This window comes from Tachyglossus aculeatus, chromosome 11, assembly GCF_015852505.1.
Source record: "Tachyglossus aculeatus isolate mTacAcu1 chromosome 11, mTacAcu1.pri, whole genome shotgun sequence".
NCBI lineage: Eukaryota > Metazoa > Chordata > Mammalia > Monotremata > Tachyglossidae > Tachyglossus > Tachyglossus aculeatus.
The window spans coordinates 2,908,598-2,924,118 of NC_052076.1; the positions used below are offsets into that span (position 1 = coordinate 2,908,598).

Genomic DNA, 15,521 nt, shown 5'->3' on the forward strand with positions numbered 1-15,521 from the left:
TCCCTTGAGAATAGGGGTCCCGCTAGGCCGACCGGCCCTGAGATTCTTCCTGAGCAACATAGACCGTGGGGATATTGGAGGGTCTGAGGGGCAGAAGCTCTTCCCCGTCTGTCTACGACACTGCTCCGACAGACTCTGAGCAGTGACTGGTTGGAACCACATGCACTGGACATGAGCCCACTGGCTCTCTCCTGGTTACGCGTGGGCCAGTCTGCCTATGGAGGATGGAAGGCCCAGGGGGCGAGGTGAGAGAGGCTCTTCTACTCCTTAAAGACCCTCTCCTCCCCCTTCCCCTGCACCTCCAGCCCCTCCTCTAACCCCTCTCACCAAGAAATGCTCCCGCTTCTGCCTGTTCTTGGAAAAAATCGATCAACCCCAGACTGTTCCCCTTCGGTGGCTTGATTTTTCTTTCCCTCCGTAGAGTATGACCCTCCAGGATACCTGTGCCCGGGCGCCGATCTCAGCGGGCCAATAATGGAGTACCCCGCCCTGCCCGGCCTGAGCCACGTCAACGGCAGCGGGCCCGGGGGCTGCCTCGGCAACGGCTGCCCCCACCTCCGCCATAAGCTTCCCAATGGCGGCGGCGGCGGCGTCTTGAACGGAAGTTTGAACGGAGGCCTTTCCCCGGGACATACCACTTCCCTCTCCCGGACCCACGTGGACTACGAGCACCCTCACCACCTGGTGAATGTAAGTGACCCCCCCCCCCCCCCGCCCCACCACCTCCTTGTCTTCCTCCCGCCTTCCCTCCCTCTGCTCCCAACTTCAGCGGGAAGAAGGTCAGCCGTCCCGGGATTGGAGTTCCACGTCTAACTACGGGATTTCTTAAGTGCTTACTATATGTCGATCACAGTTCGAAGCACTGCGATAGATACTATTGGGTAGGGACTGTCTCTCTATGTTGCCAACTTGTACTTCCCAAGCGCTTAGTACAGTGCTCTGCACACAGTAAACGCTCAATAAATATGATTGATGATGATGATACAAGTTAATCAGGTCAGATACAGTCTCCCACCCAACGTGGGCCTCCCAGTCTTAAGTAAGAAGGAGAACAGGTATTTAATTCCCATTTTACAGTTGAGGAAACTGAGGCACAGAGAAGTTAAGTGACTGGTCACACAGGAGGCAAGTGGTGGAGCTGGGATGAGATCCCAGGTGCACTTGAGATCCCAGATGCTCTGACTTCGGGAGCCGGACTCTTGGCGGCTTCCCAAATATGCCCTGGCCAGGAACTGGTAGACCCCAGGGACCCTCTCTGAGGGTCTGGTTGGGAGCTTGCAGGCCAAACGACTTACGAGTACTAGGTATGTCTATTTTTGAAAAGCCAGAAATCGGTGACCTCGCCTTCGTCTCCTGCAGCAAAATCTTTAATTTGCCTAAATGTGCCCCATTTCTGAAAGAGAATAATGATTTCATTATTGTCTGTGGACGCACACAGATGGCTCTCATTCAGACTTGCTAAACATTTTTGTCCCCGTTCCTAGTCAAAACTGCGAACTTTGCCCAAGAAAACGAGAAGGGAGAGTTGGAAAGCATCGAAAGCATGCTGTTTCCATAGGAAAAAAAAATGAGGCTGTTGTTTGCCTTAGTAATTGGACGTGCAAATAGTTTGTTTTTTTGGACAATAAATGACTGCCTTTTCAGTAGCTGCCACGTCAGGTGTGCTGCTTCTGAAGGCGTCTGCCACCTTGGATTCTGGACAACATGTTTTCTTCAAGGACCGTTTCCTCCATCTAATTCTGTTGAGTCCAGCATGCCCCCCCCACAAAAAAAAGGCAGTAATTAGAATTAATGAATAGCAGCTGAGAAGAGGTGAAGGTTCAGGCAGCACGTTGGACCCTAGGAGTTGGACTGAGCCCCAGTGGGTTGTCATCTCCCAGGGTCCGCCCAGACACTCCGCTCTCCTGGGGTCTTTGGGGAGCGGAGTGGCGACAGAAACCATTGTGGGGAAGACATTCGCCTGAGTTATTCCTCCCCAGCGCTGCGGGCTCTGGGCGAGGGGCGACAGCCCCGACTCCCTTTCCCCGCCCTGGTTTGGCTTTCGACGGCAAAACGCAGGGCTGCGACCGCAGGTCTGACCCAACTCCGCGGCCGCCCCGGCGAGAGCCCAGCCTGTCATGAACGCGCCCGACCGTTTTGCGGTGAGGTATGTGTTAATCTGGGCATTTTGCTTAATTACCGGGCAGCTCCCGCCAAAAGCAACATGCCGGGCCGTTACTCGCCTCTCCGAGTCATCGCTGGCTAGGGAACCAGCCCATCTGGAAAAACCGAGAGTGAGCCGCCGGCCGAACCGAAATAATTACGGGAAAATGAGGATGGGTTTATCTTGTGACCTCAGCGAAGCAGATTTCACACCCCCACCCCTCCCAACCGGCCCTCACGTGAAAATGTCTTTCGTGGCCGTCCGAAGAGCGAACGAATAGTTTACGGTGTGAGAATCAAATATATTCTGGGCGCATTCAGTTCGGGACAGGTCAGAGAAGTGACTACATTCTTCCTTACAGTTATTTGCTTTCTTCGCCGCACAAAGGGCCCAAGAAAAGCATCCCGCTTAGTTTTGCCGAGAACAGACTTAGGGTTGTGCAGGCCGCGGCCCATTCTGAAGCAGGGCGGCGGAGAATAGTGGGATTCCAGGGTCGAAGCGGGCCAGGAGGGAGCCGGAACGTGTGGCTGCCGCGAGGTCTTCAGTGGCCCTTCTCTCTCTTCTTTCCCCTTGTCCTTCCCTCGTGGTCCTAGGGCGGTGGGACGTACACGGCGATACCTCGGACTGACCCAGTGGCCTGCATCAATTGTCGGAATTGCCGAAACAACAACAGGTAAGCCGTTGTTGGGGGGAGATCTGGCAGCTGCCGGTTGCAGACCCCCAACGGGACCCCGGCTGGAACTCACGTCTCGGTATCATGTGGACGAGCCCCGGGGCCGTGTGAGGTTCGGGGACTAGGGATCTGGGGGAGAATGTTTCCCCATCCCCCAGGCCAGGGGGTTCCACTTGGTTCCACTTAGGGTTGAGGAACGGGGAGTTGGATGTCCTAGATCTGACCCAGGCTGAGCCGAGGCTGGCACCGTCATGGGGGAGAGCTTTGGCACGTGACCCCCCCATCCTTACCACTATCGCTGCCCCCCCGGGATCAGAACAGATGAGGGAGGGAACGTGTCGTACGATGGTCCTGGGAGCCGGAGAAGGCAAGCGCTGGTTCATTGCAAGTCTACCATAGTCACTTTTTCCTCACTTCATCTGACACCAAATCTTTCTCTCACCAAATCCCTCCAGAAGGCTTAAGCGAATATAGCGACGCTCTGTCTCACTCTCTGATTCGACTCTCTCTCTCTCTCCACGGATCGTGGGAAGAGTTTGTGCTTCAGACGTAAAGAGCTGAGATGCTCTTTGGGAAGATCTAAATGGTACAAACTCCCGACCCTGGAGACGGAGCATTCCTTGGTAGCTGTGGGCTGACGTGGGCCGGGAGACTTTACAAAGGCGGTGGAGCGGGCTCTGGACGCTCACCACTGCCCGGTCCTTGGGCACTTGGGCCTGTCTGATGCTCGTGGCGTTTATCGCTGTGGTCGTGTGCGATCCTGGATGATCAATCGGTAACGTTTATCGAGTTCTTGACACGGGCTAAGTGCTTGGAGAAGAGTACACTGAAGACAGTAGACATGATGTGTGTCCTCACGGAGTTTACGGTCTCTTGTGAAGAGTACAATAAAATGAGTAGGGCTGATCCCTGCTCTCGAGGTGCTTGCAGTCTACTGGGCTTCCCTCAAGCACTGTTGGTCCTCGGCCTAAGATGGTCGGCCAGTTTGCTCTTTGAGCTCCACTTGCCCGGCCCCTCTGTGGCTTTGACCCAAGCAGAAGGACCTGGGTTCTAATCCTGGTTCCGCCACTTCTCTGCTGTGTGACCTTGGGTAAGTCGCTTCACTTCTCCACGCCTCGGTTACCTCATATGTAAAATGGGGATGAAGACCGTGAGCCCCACGTGGGATGTGGATTGCGTCCCACCTGATTACCCCGCGTCCACCCCAGGGCTTAGAAAAGTGTCTGGCACATAGTAAGCACTTAAGAAATAAACAAAAGAAGACAGGAGAAGCCCTTGGGTCACCCAAGGCTAACCACTGGGCCCATGGTCACGCGAACAGGCATTGGTATGCCCTGGCTCCAGCCCCAGAAATTCCCAGAGCCCGTCAAGGCCCAGACGGTCCGGGGCCATTGCGGCATTGGAAACGAGCCCGGCCTGGGCTTGTTAATTGCTCCGGACTCCGAGCAAGCACTCCCCGTTCCCAGTCCACAGTCGACACTTTGGGACTTTGCAAATGCTCCCCACTCGTTCCAGCTTTCCCCCTCGGATGCCCCGAAGGGTACCCGGAGCCAGTGGGCATTTCCGGAGGGTGGGCACAGATGAGCAGTCCAGTCCGACGGGGTGGCCCGCGGTTGTGCCTAATTATACTCGGGGCAGAAGCCGTGGCTGGAAATGGAGAAACCCAGGAGGGAAAAAGCGTGGCCCGACCTCGAGGAAGACCGCTCCCCTGGCAGTCTCCGGAACCCCTAAGCTCGTTTGGCAGAGCAAGGGTTAAATGTTCCTGGAACTGGCTGTGTCGTGTCCATGGCGGCGCTTCCTTCCCAGATGGAGGCAGGCGGGAGGAGAAGGCAGCCCCCGAGCAGGCCAGGGAGGTTTCGTTTTTCAGCTGTGGGCCTGGGACCTGGGTTCCCGCCTCGTCCTTGAGCATCTGGGAAAGAGAGAAAACAGGACCCTGATGGAATTCACAGATGACAGCCGAAAGTGGGAGCTCCCACCAGGAAAGGGCCAGGGATCCTATCAAGGTTTTCCGGCGAGATTGGCCATGAGGAGGCGTGGCCAAGAACGGAGTCCAGCGTATCCACCTGGAGCGAGAGCTGCGCCGCCGTTTGAGGGCAGGGGCCCGCACGGGCCACTTTCCCACCCTACCGGGACTTGGTCCGAGGGAAACTGCCAGAGGAGCAGAGGGCAGACGGCGAGGCCTTGAGTTGGTCTTCTGCGTGTACCCAATGCAAAAACATCCCCTGGTCGGGCCACCCTTCCTCCCTTGGTGACCACCAGATTTACCCTTCGCCCACAGCTCCACCCTCCCCTTGGATCTGATCGGGAGGCAGGGGGCGGCTAGCTGAGGGAGCTGGAAGGCTGGGATAGGGATCGTGAGATCCATGTTGCTCCGTTCTGGGCGTTTGGTTCCGTGGGGGGCACGCTAACCTCGCTCTCAGCAAGTGTCTCCCCTCAAACTGGGGCAGTTGACTCCCGGAATCCTTGGGAAAATTAGGCCGGAGACTTGCGTCTTCTCCAGCTGTAACCGTGAGGCACCTGCAGAGGAGAAGCTGGGCCGTGCCCGGCGGATATTTCCCTCACCAGGGGCAGAATGGACAAGTAAGGCTGGGTATGAGGATCGAGGGAGGTGTCCCTGCCGAGTTTGGTGGTTTAACCCAGAACCGGTTCAAAGGCCCAGGGTGGTTAATTCAGGAAGGAGGGCGAGCAGACAGAGGAGGATATTTAGGCCTGGACAGTGGAGCTGTCCTCTGGCTGAAACTATGGGCCCCTAGTCCACGCTGAGCACTGCCACTCAGCCTAACATGTGGTGCCCCCGCCTCCCAATCCCTCCTTCCCTCCGGGGAGGGGGAGCGTCCCCCGAGGCCTGATGTGGCAGCCTGAGAGGAGACCCACGGGTCCTGAATAGTCCAACCTACATCTCTGCCGTCTTTCTGGAACCCCGGGCCCGGGCGGAGCATCTGGCTGAAATCGCTTCATTCATTCATTCATTCAATCGTATTTATTGAGCACTTACTGTGTGCACAGCACTGTACTAAGCTCTTGGAAAGAGCCTTCAGAGATCAGTATCAGGAAAGCTTTCTACCTGCTAACCCCAAGAGGAAGCCGGTTTGCCAACTGGCCTTGGCAAGTCTCCCAAGTCCCCGTGTCCCCGGCCCCTCTTCCGTCCCCCCCGGCACTCGGGGTCCCAGGCCCTGCCACGTGGGCCCGGGACTGTTCTGCCCCGAGGCCAGGCCAGGGAACTGTTAATTCACCATTCAGCGTGAAGCCTGAATGGATCATGAGTCATTTTCCTGTTCTGCAGGTGGAGAAACAGTCCACTCCTCTGTACTGAGGTGAAGCCCAGCCTTAGAGGCTGGGGCTGTTGGAGTGCTTGCATACACGCGTGCGCGCGGGAACATACATATGCATGTCCCTTCTCGACTGTGAGCCCGCTGTTGGGTAGCCACCTTCCCTATATGTTGCCAACTTGTACTTCCCAAGCGCTTAGTACAGTGCTCTGCACACAGTAAGCGCTCAATAAATACGATTGAATGAATGAAAGGACATGTGTGGGCAGCAGGGCGCTCACAGATTGATTTATTTTCTTCCTCTCCTCTCTCCTCCCGTCCCCCGCACCGTCTCTCTCTCTCTGTTTTTTTTTTTTTTTTTTGACTCTCTCCTGCTTTTGTCCGGAATTCGGGGAAGCCATTTCTCCGAGTGCAAGGCTCTCAGTGAATTCCCTTCCACCTCGACAGCCCAGCAATTGAAAGACAGTTCTCGGGGCGCCAGGGAACTTCACGAATGATTTGCGTTTCTTAGACTCCTTATTGAATCCAGATGTGCCCCCGTGGGCAGGGAACTTGCTCAGCTCCTCCCACCTCAAGCCGTGCCTGCGGATCTGGGTTTATAGGAAGAGTAGAACCAGAGTTTTTGGTCCCATAATCACTCGCAAAAGCGTCATGTTCAGAAATGCGCACTTCGGCCAGTGGAAGCCGGTCGCCAAAAGTCGGTTTCTCTTGCTGTGTGTGAAGGGACTTTGAAACGGGGATAGGTTTGGCCAAGGGAGAGGGAGTGAGGGCCCACTCTGAGCCCCACGTGCGTCTTACCCCGAGAGGCTGCCTTTGTTCCGCCCCAACCAGGCCTGTAACGGGAGGGCTGATGAGGACAGGAAACAAAGCTCACTTCCTTGGTTCTGCCAATTACCCCTGAGTGGCTCTTCTTAATGTGGCATTGCCCATTGCAATCAATCAATCATATTTATTGAGCGCTTACTATGTGCAGAGCACTGTACTAAGCGCTTGGGAAGTACAAATTGGCAACATCTAGAGACAGTCCCTACCCAACAGTGGGCTCACAGTCTAAAAGGGGGAGACAGAGAACAAAACCAAACATACTAACAAAATAAAATAAATAGAATAGATATGTACAAGTAAAATAAATAAATAAATAGAGTAATAAATATGTACAAACATATATACAGATATATACATTGCAGGTTTCAGGAGAGATCCCGTGTAAACCTCCTTTCCCTCCTTCCATCTCCCACCCTGCCCTGCGGCCCCCCGTGGCTTTCTTCGTTCCTCTGTCCAAGACAAGGCCAGAACCACCTTCCCCCGGCCCCGAGCCCCGTCTCACTGCTCCTCTCCTATGAATCTTTTCTTCACCTGTGGCACTGCGGGTGCGTGCCATCACACGTCACACCCAGGGTCCATATGAATGGGGTAGTCCATCCCTCAGTTTCTCATCCTGGCCATCAGTGACTGGGGGACACCCTCGGGCCCAGCGTGGGCATCAATGAGCCGCCGCGTAGATGCAGGCACTTGGGTGTCTCCTTGGGGCCCGAGCCCCCCAGGCAGCTGTCAGGTCTCTAGCCCGATTTCCCCTGGGATTCAGGATCCAGAGCAGGATGGGTGAAAGGTGCCCGGGCTAGGCGAGTGAGCCCCTGGGGCCTGATGAGGGGCGGCTTTTCCTGCCCCTTTCCTGCCATCTTGCCCTTCCAGCAGGCCCCGGGTACCAGGGGTTGGTACACCTTCCTACCTGATTAAAGCTTCCTGTAATCTAGCTGGCCTGGACTCACAGTCTGGGCATGATTTCTAGACTGTGAGCCCACCGTTGGGTAGGGACTGTCTCTGTATGTTGCCAACTTGTACTTCCCAAGCGCTTAGTACAGTGCTCTGCACACAGTAAGCGCTCAATAAATACGATTGATTGATTGATTGACTTGACCCTCTCCTGTCTGGTCCCTTCTGGGAACAGAAGGGCGGAGGAGACCGGCCATTTGCCTGGCACCTGTCAGGGTTTCCTTTCTTCTTATCACCCCAATCGGGACCAAATCCCTCCCCGCTAATCTCCGCCCAGACCGCGCTTTGGTGAGAGAGCAACTTGGCCCGGGATGGGAGCAGGCTGGAAGGCAGGAGGAACCGATCATTGGATCCCTTAGCCTTCCTGAGCCTCAGCTTCCCCAGCTGGAAAATGGGGATGGGTCGCCTTGCTTCCTGGCCCGCCACCCCAACCATTCTCACGGCTTTAGTGAAGAGAAGCTGTGAGGGAAGGGGCTGAGGTCACGTATCAGAGCGAGGCGGGGTGTGCGCTCAGAAGCCGGTAGACCTGGACCCCCGGAACGAAGGGTTGGGGTGTTTGGGGGCGTCATAGTGGGCGGAAGGACACGGGGTCGCAGTGTGTGACAGCGTGGTTACGCTTGAGGTGCGGAGGGAGGCGTAAACAAATCGAAGAAAACGAGTTCCGGCTGAACGAGCCGCTGAGGCGACGACGGCTCAGCCCGGGCCCTGGGTTCGAATCCCACCCCCCTTTTGTGGTGGTGGGGCTCCGTCCGGCTGCTGACCCCCCGGCTAACCCACCCAATAATCATAATTAATAATCATATATATAATAATAATCATTAATAGTATATATGTTTGTACATATTACTCTATTTTACTTGTACATATCTATTCCATTTTATTTTGTTAATATGTTTGGTTTTGTTCTCTGTCTCCCCCTTCTAGACTGTGAGCCCGCTGTTGGGTAGGGACCGTCTCTAGATGTTGCCAACTTGGACTTCCCAAGTGCTTAGTACAGCGCTCTGCACACAGTAAGCGCTCAATAAATACGATTGATTGATTGATGGATTAGGAAATGGCCCCTAGTCCTGCATCCACAGCAGCCGTGGAACTCGGCTCCTCTGGCCCTCACCTTGGCCGCCGCACGCTTCCTCCCGAGAGTCCATCGCCTGCCTTGTCATCATCATCAATCGTATTTATTGAGCGCTTACTATGTGCAGAGCACTGTACTAAGCGCTTGGGAAGTACAAATTGGCAACATATAGAGACGGTCCCTACCCAACAGTGGGCTCACAGTCTAAAAGACTGTGGTGTGGCCACCTGGCCTGTGGTGCTTGTGTGTGGGAGGGAGCGGAGTGTGGGAGTGAGTGTGTTTGTCGAGAGTGACCTGCTCTGTGGGAGTTACATTTTGGGTTGTAATGAACAGCGAGGCCTGGGGATGGGCCTCTCCCACTCAGAGGTACTTCCTTTGCTCACCTCCCTGTCACTCAAGCTTTCCCAGCCCTCATCATCATCAATCGTATTTATTGAGCGCTTACTATGTGCAGAGCACTGTACTAAGCGCTTGGGAAGTACAAATTGGCAAATTGACTGGACTCCCCTTCACTAGCCACCAAGTGGCTTGGGGCCTGCCTGCCCGGCGAGCCCAGCGTGGTTTCCGTTGCACGTGCCAAAATCAAAACCAACTGCCCAGAAACAGCTCCTCGCCACGCCAAACTTTCTTCCCCCGAGTCGTCATCATCAATCATATTTATTGAGCACTTACTGTGTGCAGAGCACTGTACTAGGCGCTTACTAACAGCGCTTACTGTACCAAGCAGAGTCACTTCTTCTCAGAGCGTGAAAGACGTTTCAGAGGCAAAGGCTGGAGGAAAGTAGGGCAGGGTTGAAGCGGAGGCTCACACCACCCTAATCAACTCCATCATCATCAATCGTATTTATTGAGCGCTTACTATGTGCAGAGCACTGTACTAAGCGCTTAACTCCAGCAATTAACTCCAGCAATTAACGGTGTCCCCCCGTCCTACAGCTGGAGTCCAAAGACAGCCAAGTGTCCACCAAGGGCACCCTGAGGGCCCACCGCTTCTGTCCCTTTTTTGTTTTTCTGCTGGTTCCTGGCTTAACATAGTAAGCGCTTAACAAATACTATCATTATTATTATTATTATCATTATTATTTATTTTACTTGTACGTATTTACTATTCTATTTATTTTGTTATTGATGTGCGTTTAGCTTTAATTCTGTTTGTTCTGTTGACTTGACACCTGTCCACATGTTTTGTTTTGTTGTCTGTCTCCCCCTTCTAGACTGGGAGCCCGTTGGCGGGCAGGGACCGTCTCTAGATGTTGCTGACTTGAGCGCTTAGTAATAATAATAATAATAATAATAATAATAATAATAATAATAATGGCATTTGTTAAGCACTTACTATGTACGAAGTACTGTTCTAAGCACTGGCGGGGTACAAGGTGATCAGGCTGTCCCACGTGGGGCTCACAGTCTTAATCCCCATTTTACAGATGAGGTAACTGCGGCTCAGAGAAGTGAAGTGTCTTGCCCAAGGCCACACAGCAGACATGTAGCAGAGCCGGGATTCGAACCCATGACCCCTGACTCCCAAGCCCGGGCTCTTTCCACTGAGCCACGCTGCTTCTCAGTGCTCTGCACACAGGAAGCGCTGAATAAATACGATTGAATGAATGAATGAATGTGAGCCTGTTGTTGAGTAGGGACTGTCTCTAGATGTTGCCGACTTGGACTTCCCAAACGCTTAGTACAGTGCTGTGCACACAGGAAGCGCTCAATAAATACGATTGAATGAATAAATGAATGAACGGCAAGGGCCATGCCTTCTGGCTTCTCAGAAAATTTCCCTCAGGACTCTCTCGGTGCCTTGATCCTGGTGGGAGCCAGGTCCAGGCTCTGCAGTACCATGGACTGAGACATAATAATAATAACAATAATAATAATAATAATAATAATAGTAATAATAATAATAATAGCATTTGTTAAGCGCTTACTATGTGCAGAGCACCGTTCTAAGCGCTGGGGAGGACTCAAAGTGATCGGGTTGTCCCACGGGGAGCTCACAGTCTTCATCCCCGTTTTGCAGATGAGGGAACTGAGGCCCAGAGAAGTGAAGTGACTTGCCCAGAGCCACACAGCTGGCAAGTGGCGGAGCCGGGATTTGAACCCACCACCTCTGACTCCCAAGCCCGGGCTCTTTCCACTGAGCCACCCTGGCTCCAGGTTGGGGGGCGCCCAGCTGCACCCGGGTGGTCCGGGGGGACCGCTGGGAAGGTGGCTTGGGTGGGACGAGGATGAATGGTTAATGTGAACTCTGCCCGCTTCGTACAGGTGTTTCACCAAAACCAACGGCCCCTTTGGCGGTGGTGGCGGCCCCTTGCCCGCGGTCTCCGTGACGGCCCCGTACCCGCAGGACAGTTTGGAGATGAAGCCCCTCGGCCCCTCGATGGGGTCCGCGTGCCGGGCTCCCGTGGCCCCCGAACGGGGCGTCCGAGGGCCCGCGGAGAGCCGTGAGGACGGAGCGGGCCCGGAGCCCATCGTGCCCCCGTGCTGCCAGGACAAAAGGAGGGACCCACCCATCTCGGGGCGGGCAGAAGGTATGAGTGTTACAATCGGATGGGGCTCCCTCCTCCTCGGCCTCACGCTTCCGCTCTTCCTTCTTGTCATCCCTTTCCTCCCCCCTTCTTTTTAATAATAACGATAATGGCATTTATTCAGCACTTACGATGTGCCAAGCACTGTTCTAAGCGCTGGAGAGGTTACAAGGTGATGGGGTTGTCCCATGTGGGGCTCACAGTCTTCATCCCCATTTTCCAGATGAGGGAGCTGAGGCCCAGAGAAGTGAAGTGACTGGCCCAAAAAGTCACCCAGCTGACAAGTGGCGGAGCCGGGATTTGAACCCATAATAATAATAATAATAATAATAATAATAATAATGGCATTTGTTAAGCGATTACTATGTGCAAAGCACTGTTCTAAGTGCTGAGGAGGTTACAAGGTGATCAGGTTGTCCCACGGGGGGCTCACAGTCTTCATCCCCATTTTCCAGATGAGGGAACTGAGGCCCAGAGAAGTGAAGTGACTGGCCCAAAGTCACCCAGCTGACAAGTGGCGGAGCCGGGATTTGAACCCATAATAATAATAATGGCATTTATTAAGCACTTGCGATGTGCCAAGCACTGTTCTAAGCGCTGGGGAGGTTACAAGGTGATCAGGTTGTCCCACGGGGGGCTCACAATCATAATCCCCATTTTCCAGATGAGGGAACTGAGGCCCAGAGAAGTGAAATGACTGGCCCAAAAAGTCACCCAGCTGACAAGCGGCGGAGCCGGGATTTGAACCCATAATAATAATAATTATTATTATTATTGTTATAATGGCATTTATTAAGCACTTACGATGTGCCAAGCACTGTTCTAAGCCCTGGGGAGGTTACAAGGTGATCAGGTTGTCCCACGGGGGGCTCACAGTCTTCATCCCCATTTTCCAGATGAGGGAACTGAGGCCCAGAGAAGTGAAGTGACTGGCCCAAAGTCACCCAGCTGACAAGTGGCAGAGCCGGGATTTGAACCCATCACATCTGACTCCAAAGCCTGGACTCTTTCCACTGAGCCACGCTGCTTCTTTGTCCCCTTCTCCCCTCCCTCTTCTTCCTCCCCCCCCCCCAACCCCAGTGGCTAAGAAGTGTTAACCCTTCCTCTCCTGAGGCTCCTCCCCCAGGGACTCCCGATCCTAGCCAGTCTCCCAGGGGCCACGGGGCCCCAGGCGCGGCCCCCTGCCACTCCGGGCACCTCTCTTTTCAGAAGCCAGCATGGCTCAGTGGAAAGAGCCCGGGCTTTGGAGTCAGAGGTCACGGGTTCAAATCCCGGCTCCGCCACTTGTCAGCTGGGTGACTCTGGGCAAGTCACTTCTCTGTGCCTCGGTTCCCTCATCTGGAAAATGGGGATTAAAAGTGTGAGCCCCCAGTGGGACAACCTGATCGCCTTGTAACCTCCCTAGCGCGTAGAACAGTGCTTTGCACATAGTAAGCGCTTAAGAAATACCAACATTACTTATATTATTAGGCGGTGGCGATCTGCCTTCAGAGATGATGGACGGCCTCAGCCGGAGCCCCCCGGTCCTGCAGCGGGGGTCCAAAGACTGCAGCGAGAGGTCGGCGTGGCTGCCCCCCGGAGTGACCGCGGCGGGGGCGTCCGGCCTTCTGGGGGACTTCCAGCGGCCCCAGGAGGCCTGAGGCCCCGAGGCCCCGGGACCACATTCCCAACTTCCAGCCAGCCACTGCACAGCGCGGGCCTCGGAGGGGCCGGAGCCGAAAGCAGAGTCAGAGAGACGCTATTTATTTTTTTGTGTAGTAGTCGTGTCGTATGAATGTATCTTCAAATGTTTGCCTTTTTATATTGAAGCCACAGAGGTCCCTTCAGTGTGTGGCGCAGCCCTATCGCGTAATCAAGTTCTGTGATGGGCCCCAGCACGGCAGGGGGCTTCCGTGTTCTCCGAGACCCTCCGAAGAGGGCAGGGCCGCCTCTCCCGAGGACCAGACCCTTGGGGACACACGGGGAAGGGGCGGGGGCGGGAAGCGCCCCCCAAATTGGCCCCGGGCGCCCCCCAAATTGGGTGCTCTCGCCCCTGACCCCCCAACCTGGGCCCTTCGAGAGGAGCTGTTGGCGAGTGACGTTACCCCCCCGTGCCCCATGGCAGGGCCCAGTTAGCCCCACAATAATAATAATGACGGCATTTATTAAGCGCTTACTACGTGCAAAGCACTGCTCTAAGCGCTGGGGAGGTAACAAGGTGATCTGATTGTCCCACGGGGGGCCCGCAGTCCTCACCCCCATTTTACAGATGAGGGAACTGAGGCCCAGAGGAGTTAAGCGACTTGCCCAGAGTCACCCAGCCGACCATGGGCCGAGCCGGGATTTGAACCCATGACCTCTGACTCCAAAGCCCAGGCTCTTTCCGCTGAGCCCCGCTGCTTCTCAAGGCGCAGCCCGGGGCTGCAGGCGGGAGGAGGTGCAAGGTGGCACACTTAAAATGCCAGCCTAGTGAACAAGTCTTGCCGCCAAGCTCTGCCAGTCCCGGTAAGTGCGGCGGCCCTTGGGCCAGGGGACCGCGGCCCCTGCCCCGACGCCTCTCCCGCCTCGTCTCCGCGCCCTACGGGAGCTGCTGTCCCCCTCGCCCGCGGCGGGGTCCCTCCCACCGACCCCCCCCAGGCATTCCCCCCTTCCAGCCGGGATTTGTGAAAGGGGCCGGGAGAGGGGTGGACCGGAGCCCTCGTTCCCGGAGCAGCGGGCCCGGACGGAGGAGGCCGCCTCGTGCCCGCGGGGAGAGCCGGGAGCCAGCGCCGGCCGAGGCCTGCTCCTTTCCAACCGGCCCAGAGACTGGCTTCATTCTTCCCGCCGCCGCCTCCGTTGAATTAGCTCCGAGGGAACGGCCCCTCCCCTGGTTTCCTGCGCCCGCCGGGCCCCTCCAGCGGGAAAACAGACCCTGTTTGTAAACCGGGGCCTGCCGGCCCGGGCTGCACACCGAGGGGGACCGCGGAGGACCGTCTGCTCCCCCCTCGGCGTCCATCACCATGTGGACGGACGGTCGGACGGACGGCTTTATTTATATATTGTTCCTGACACTGTTTTAAGTGTTCCCTTCGTATGGTATTTTATTTATAAGAGTTTCTATATATAATGCCTTTGTATTTAGGCTTCGTGAGCCCCATTTCTCTGCGCGGAGAGCTCCGTGGGCCTGATACCGCCGGCCTCTGCCAGGAAACGGCCCCGGCCTGTTTTCCTTGGCGGGGCCGAGCGGCCTCCAGCTCGCGCAGCGAGTCCAGTTGGCCGGCTCCCGGCCTCCTGCTAGTGCCGTGGCCCTCGGTGTGGGATCTCGTTGCCGTGGTAACTTTCCCTCCGGAGCCTGCTCGGAACGGGCGGAGGCAGCCAGCCCTCCCTCCCTCCCTCCCTCCGCCGGCCCTGGACCGGACCCTCTGGTGGACCAGACCCTCCCTCCCTCCACCCCGGGCTGGCCGGGGGGGGTCCAGGCTGAGCCCTCCGGGCGCGGGTCTTTCCCCCCCGCCCCGCTACCGAACCTGTGGCTGACGGCCTCTCCCCTGCCCGCACCCCCTTTCCCTCCACCTGGGTTGGTTGTCTTGGAAGGCCCCGGCTTCCAGCTGCATGTTTTTGTACCGTATAGAAAAAAAAGTATGCTATATTTTCCTAAAAAACAACAAAAAAAAGCTGTAACTTTGTTTCTGAAGCTGTACAGGTCCGAAACGGAGTGGCGGGCCGGCGCTTTGGGCCGGCGGATTTTCTATTAAAGAGAAAGCTGCTTCCACCGAGCCCCCCCGTGTCAGCTCGGCTTCCCGAGGGGTGGACCGTCCCCATCAGTGGCGCGCCACGGGCCCGGGAGACCGAGGCGAGGGCGAGGGGGCGGCCGGGCCCCTCCGCTGTTGGCCGCAGGAGCCACGCTGAGCGCCTCGGGAGCCCGTCTGACCAGGGGTGGGACCCGAGGGGTCTTTCCGCCCCCTGAGCACTTGCGGTCAAGCCTGCTTTTCCCGAGGGCACGAAGACACCCAGACCCGCCGGCTGAGTCGCCACCCTTCCCGCTGTCCCCTGGGGCACATCTAAACCGGCCACCGAGGCAGCTGCCGCATCGTCCGGGGGCACAGCA

At 56.1% G+C, this 15,521-nt stretch overlaps 1 protein-coding gene across 3 annotated transcripts in view; it reads left to right on the top strand.

Moving 5' to 3' along the window:
• CDON (cell adhesion associated, oncogene regulated) overlaps window positions 1-13,647 on the top strand; it is a 115,091-nt gene extending 101,444 nt beyond the window's left edge. For 2 of the 3 annotated variants that reach the window (XM_038753897.1, XM_038753898.1), the window contains 4 exons: window positions 422-690; window positions 2,737-2,816; window positions 11,196-11,461; window positions 12,929-13,647. In XM_038753897.1, coding sequence (XP_038609825.1) covers window positions 422-690; window positions 2,737-2,816; window positions 11,196-11,461; window positions 12,929-13,098 — 785 coding nt within the window. In that variant the 3' untranslated portion in view covers window positions 13,099-13,647. Of the gene's footprint in view, window positions 1-421; window positions 691-2,736; window positions 2,817-3,271; window positions 3,327-11,195; window positions 11,462-12,928 lie in introns of those variants that run through there. The other variant, XM_038753899.1, reaches the window with a different exon arrangement.
• The last annotated feature ends 1,874 nt before the right edge of the window (window positions 13,648-15,521 follow it).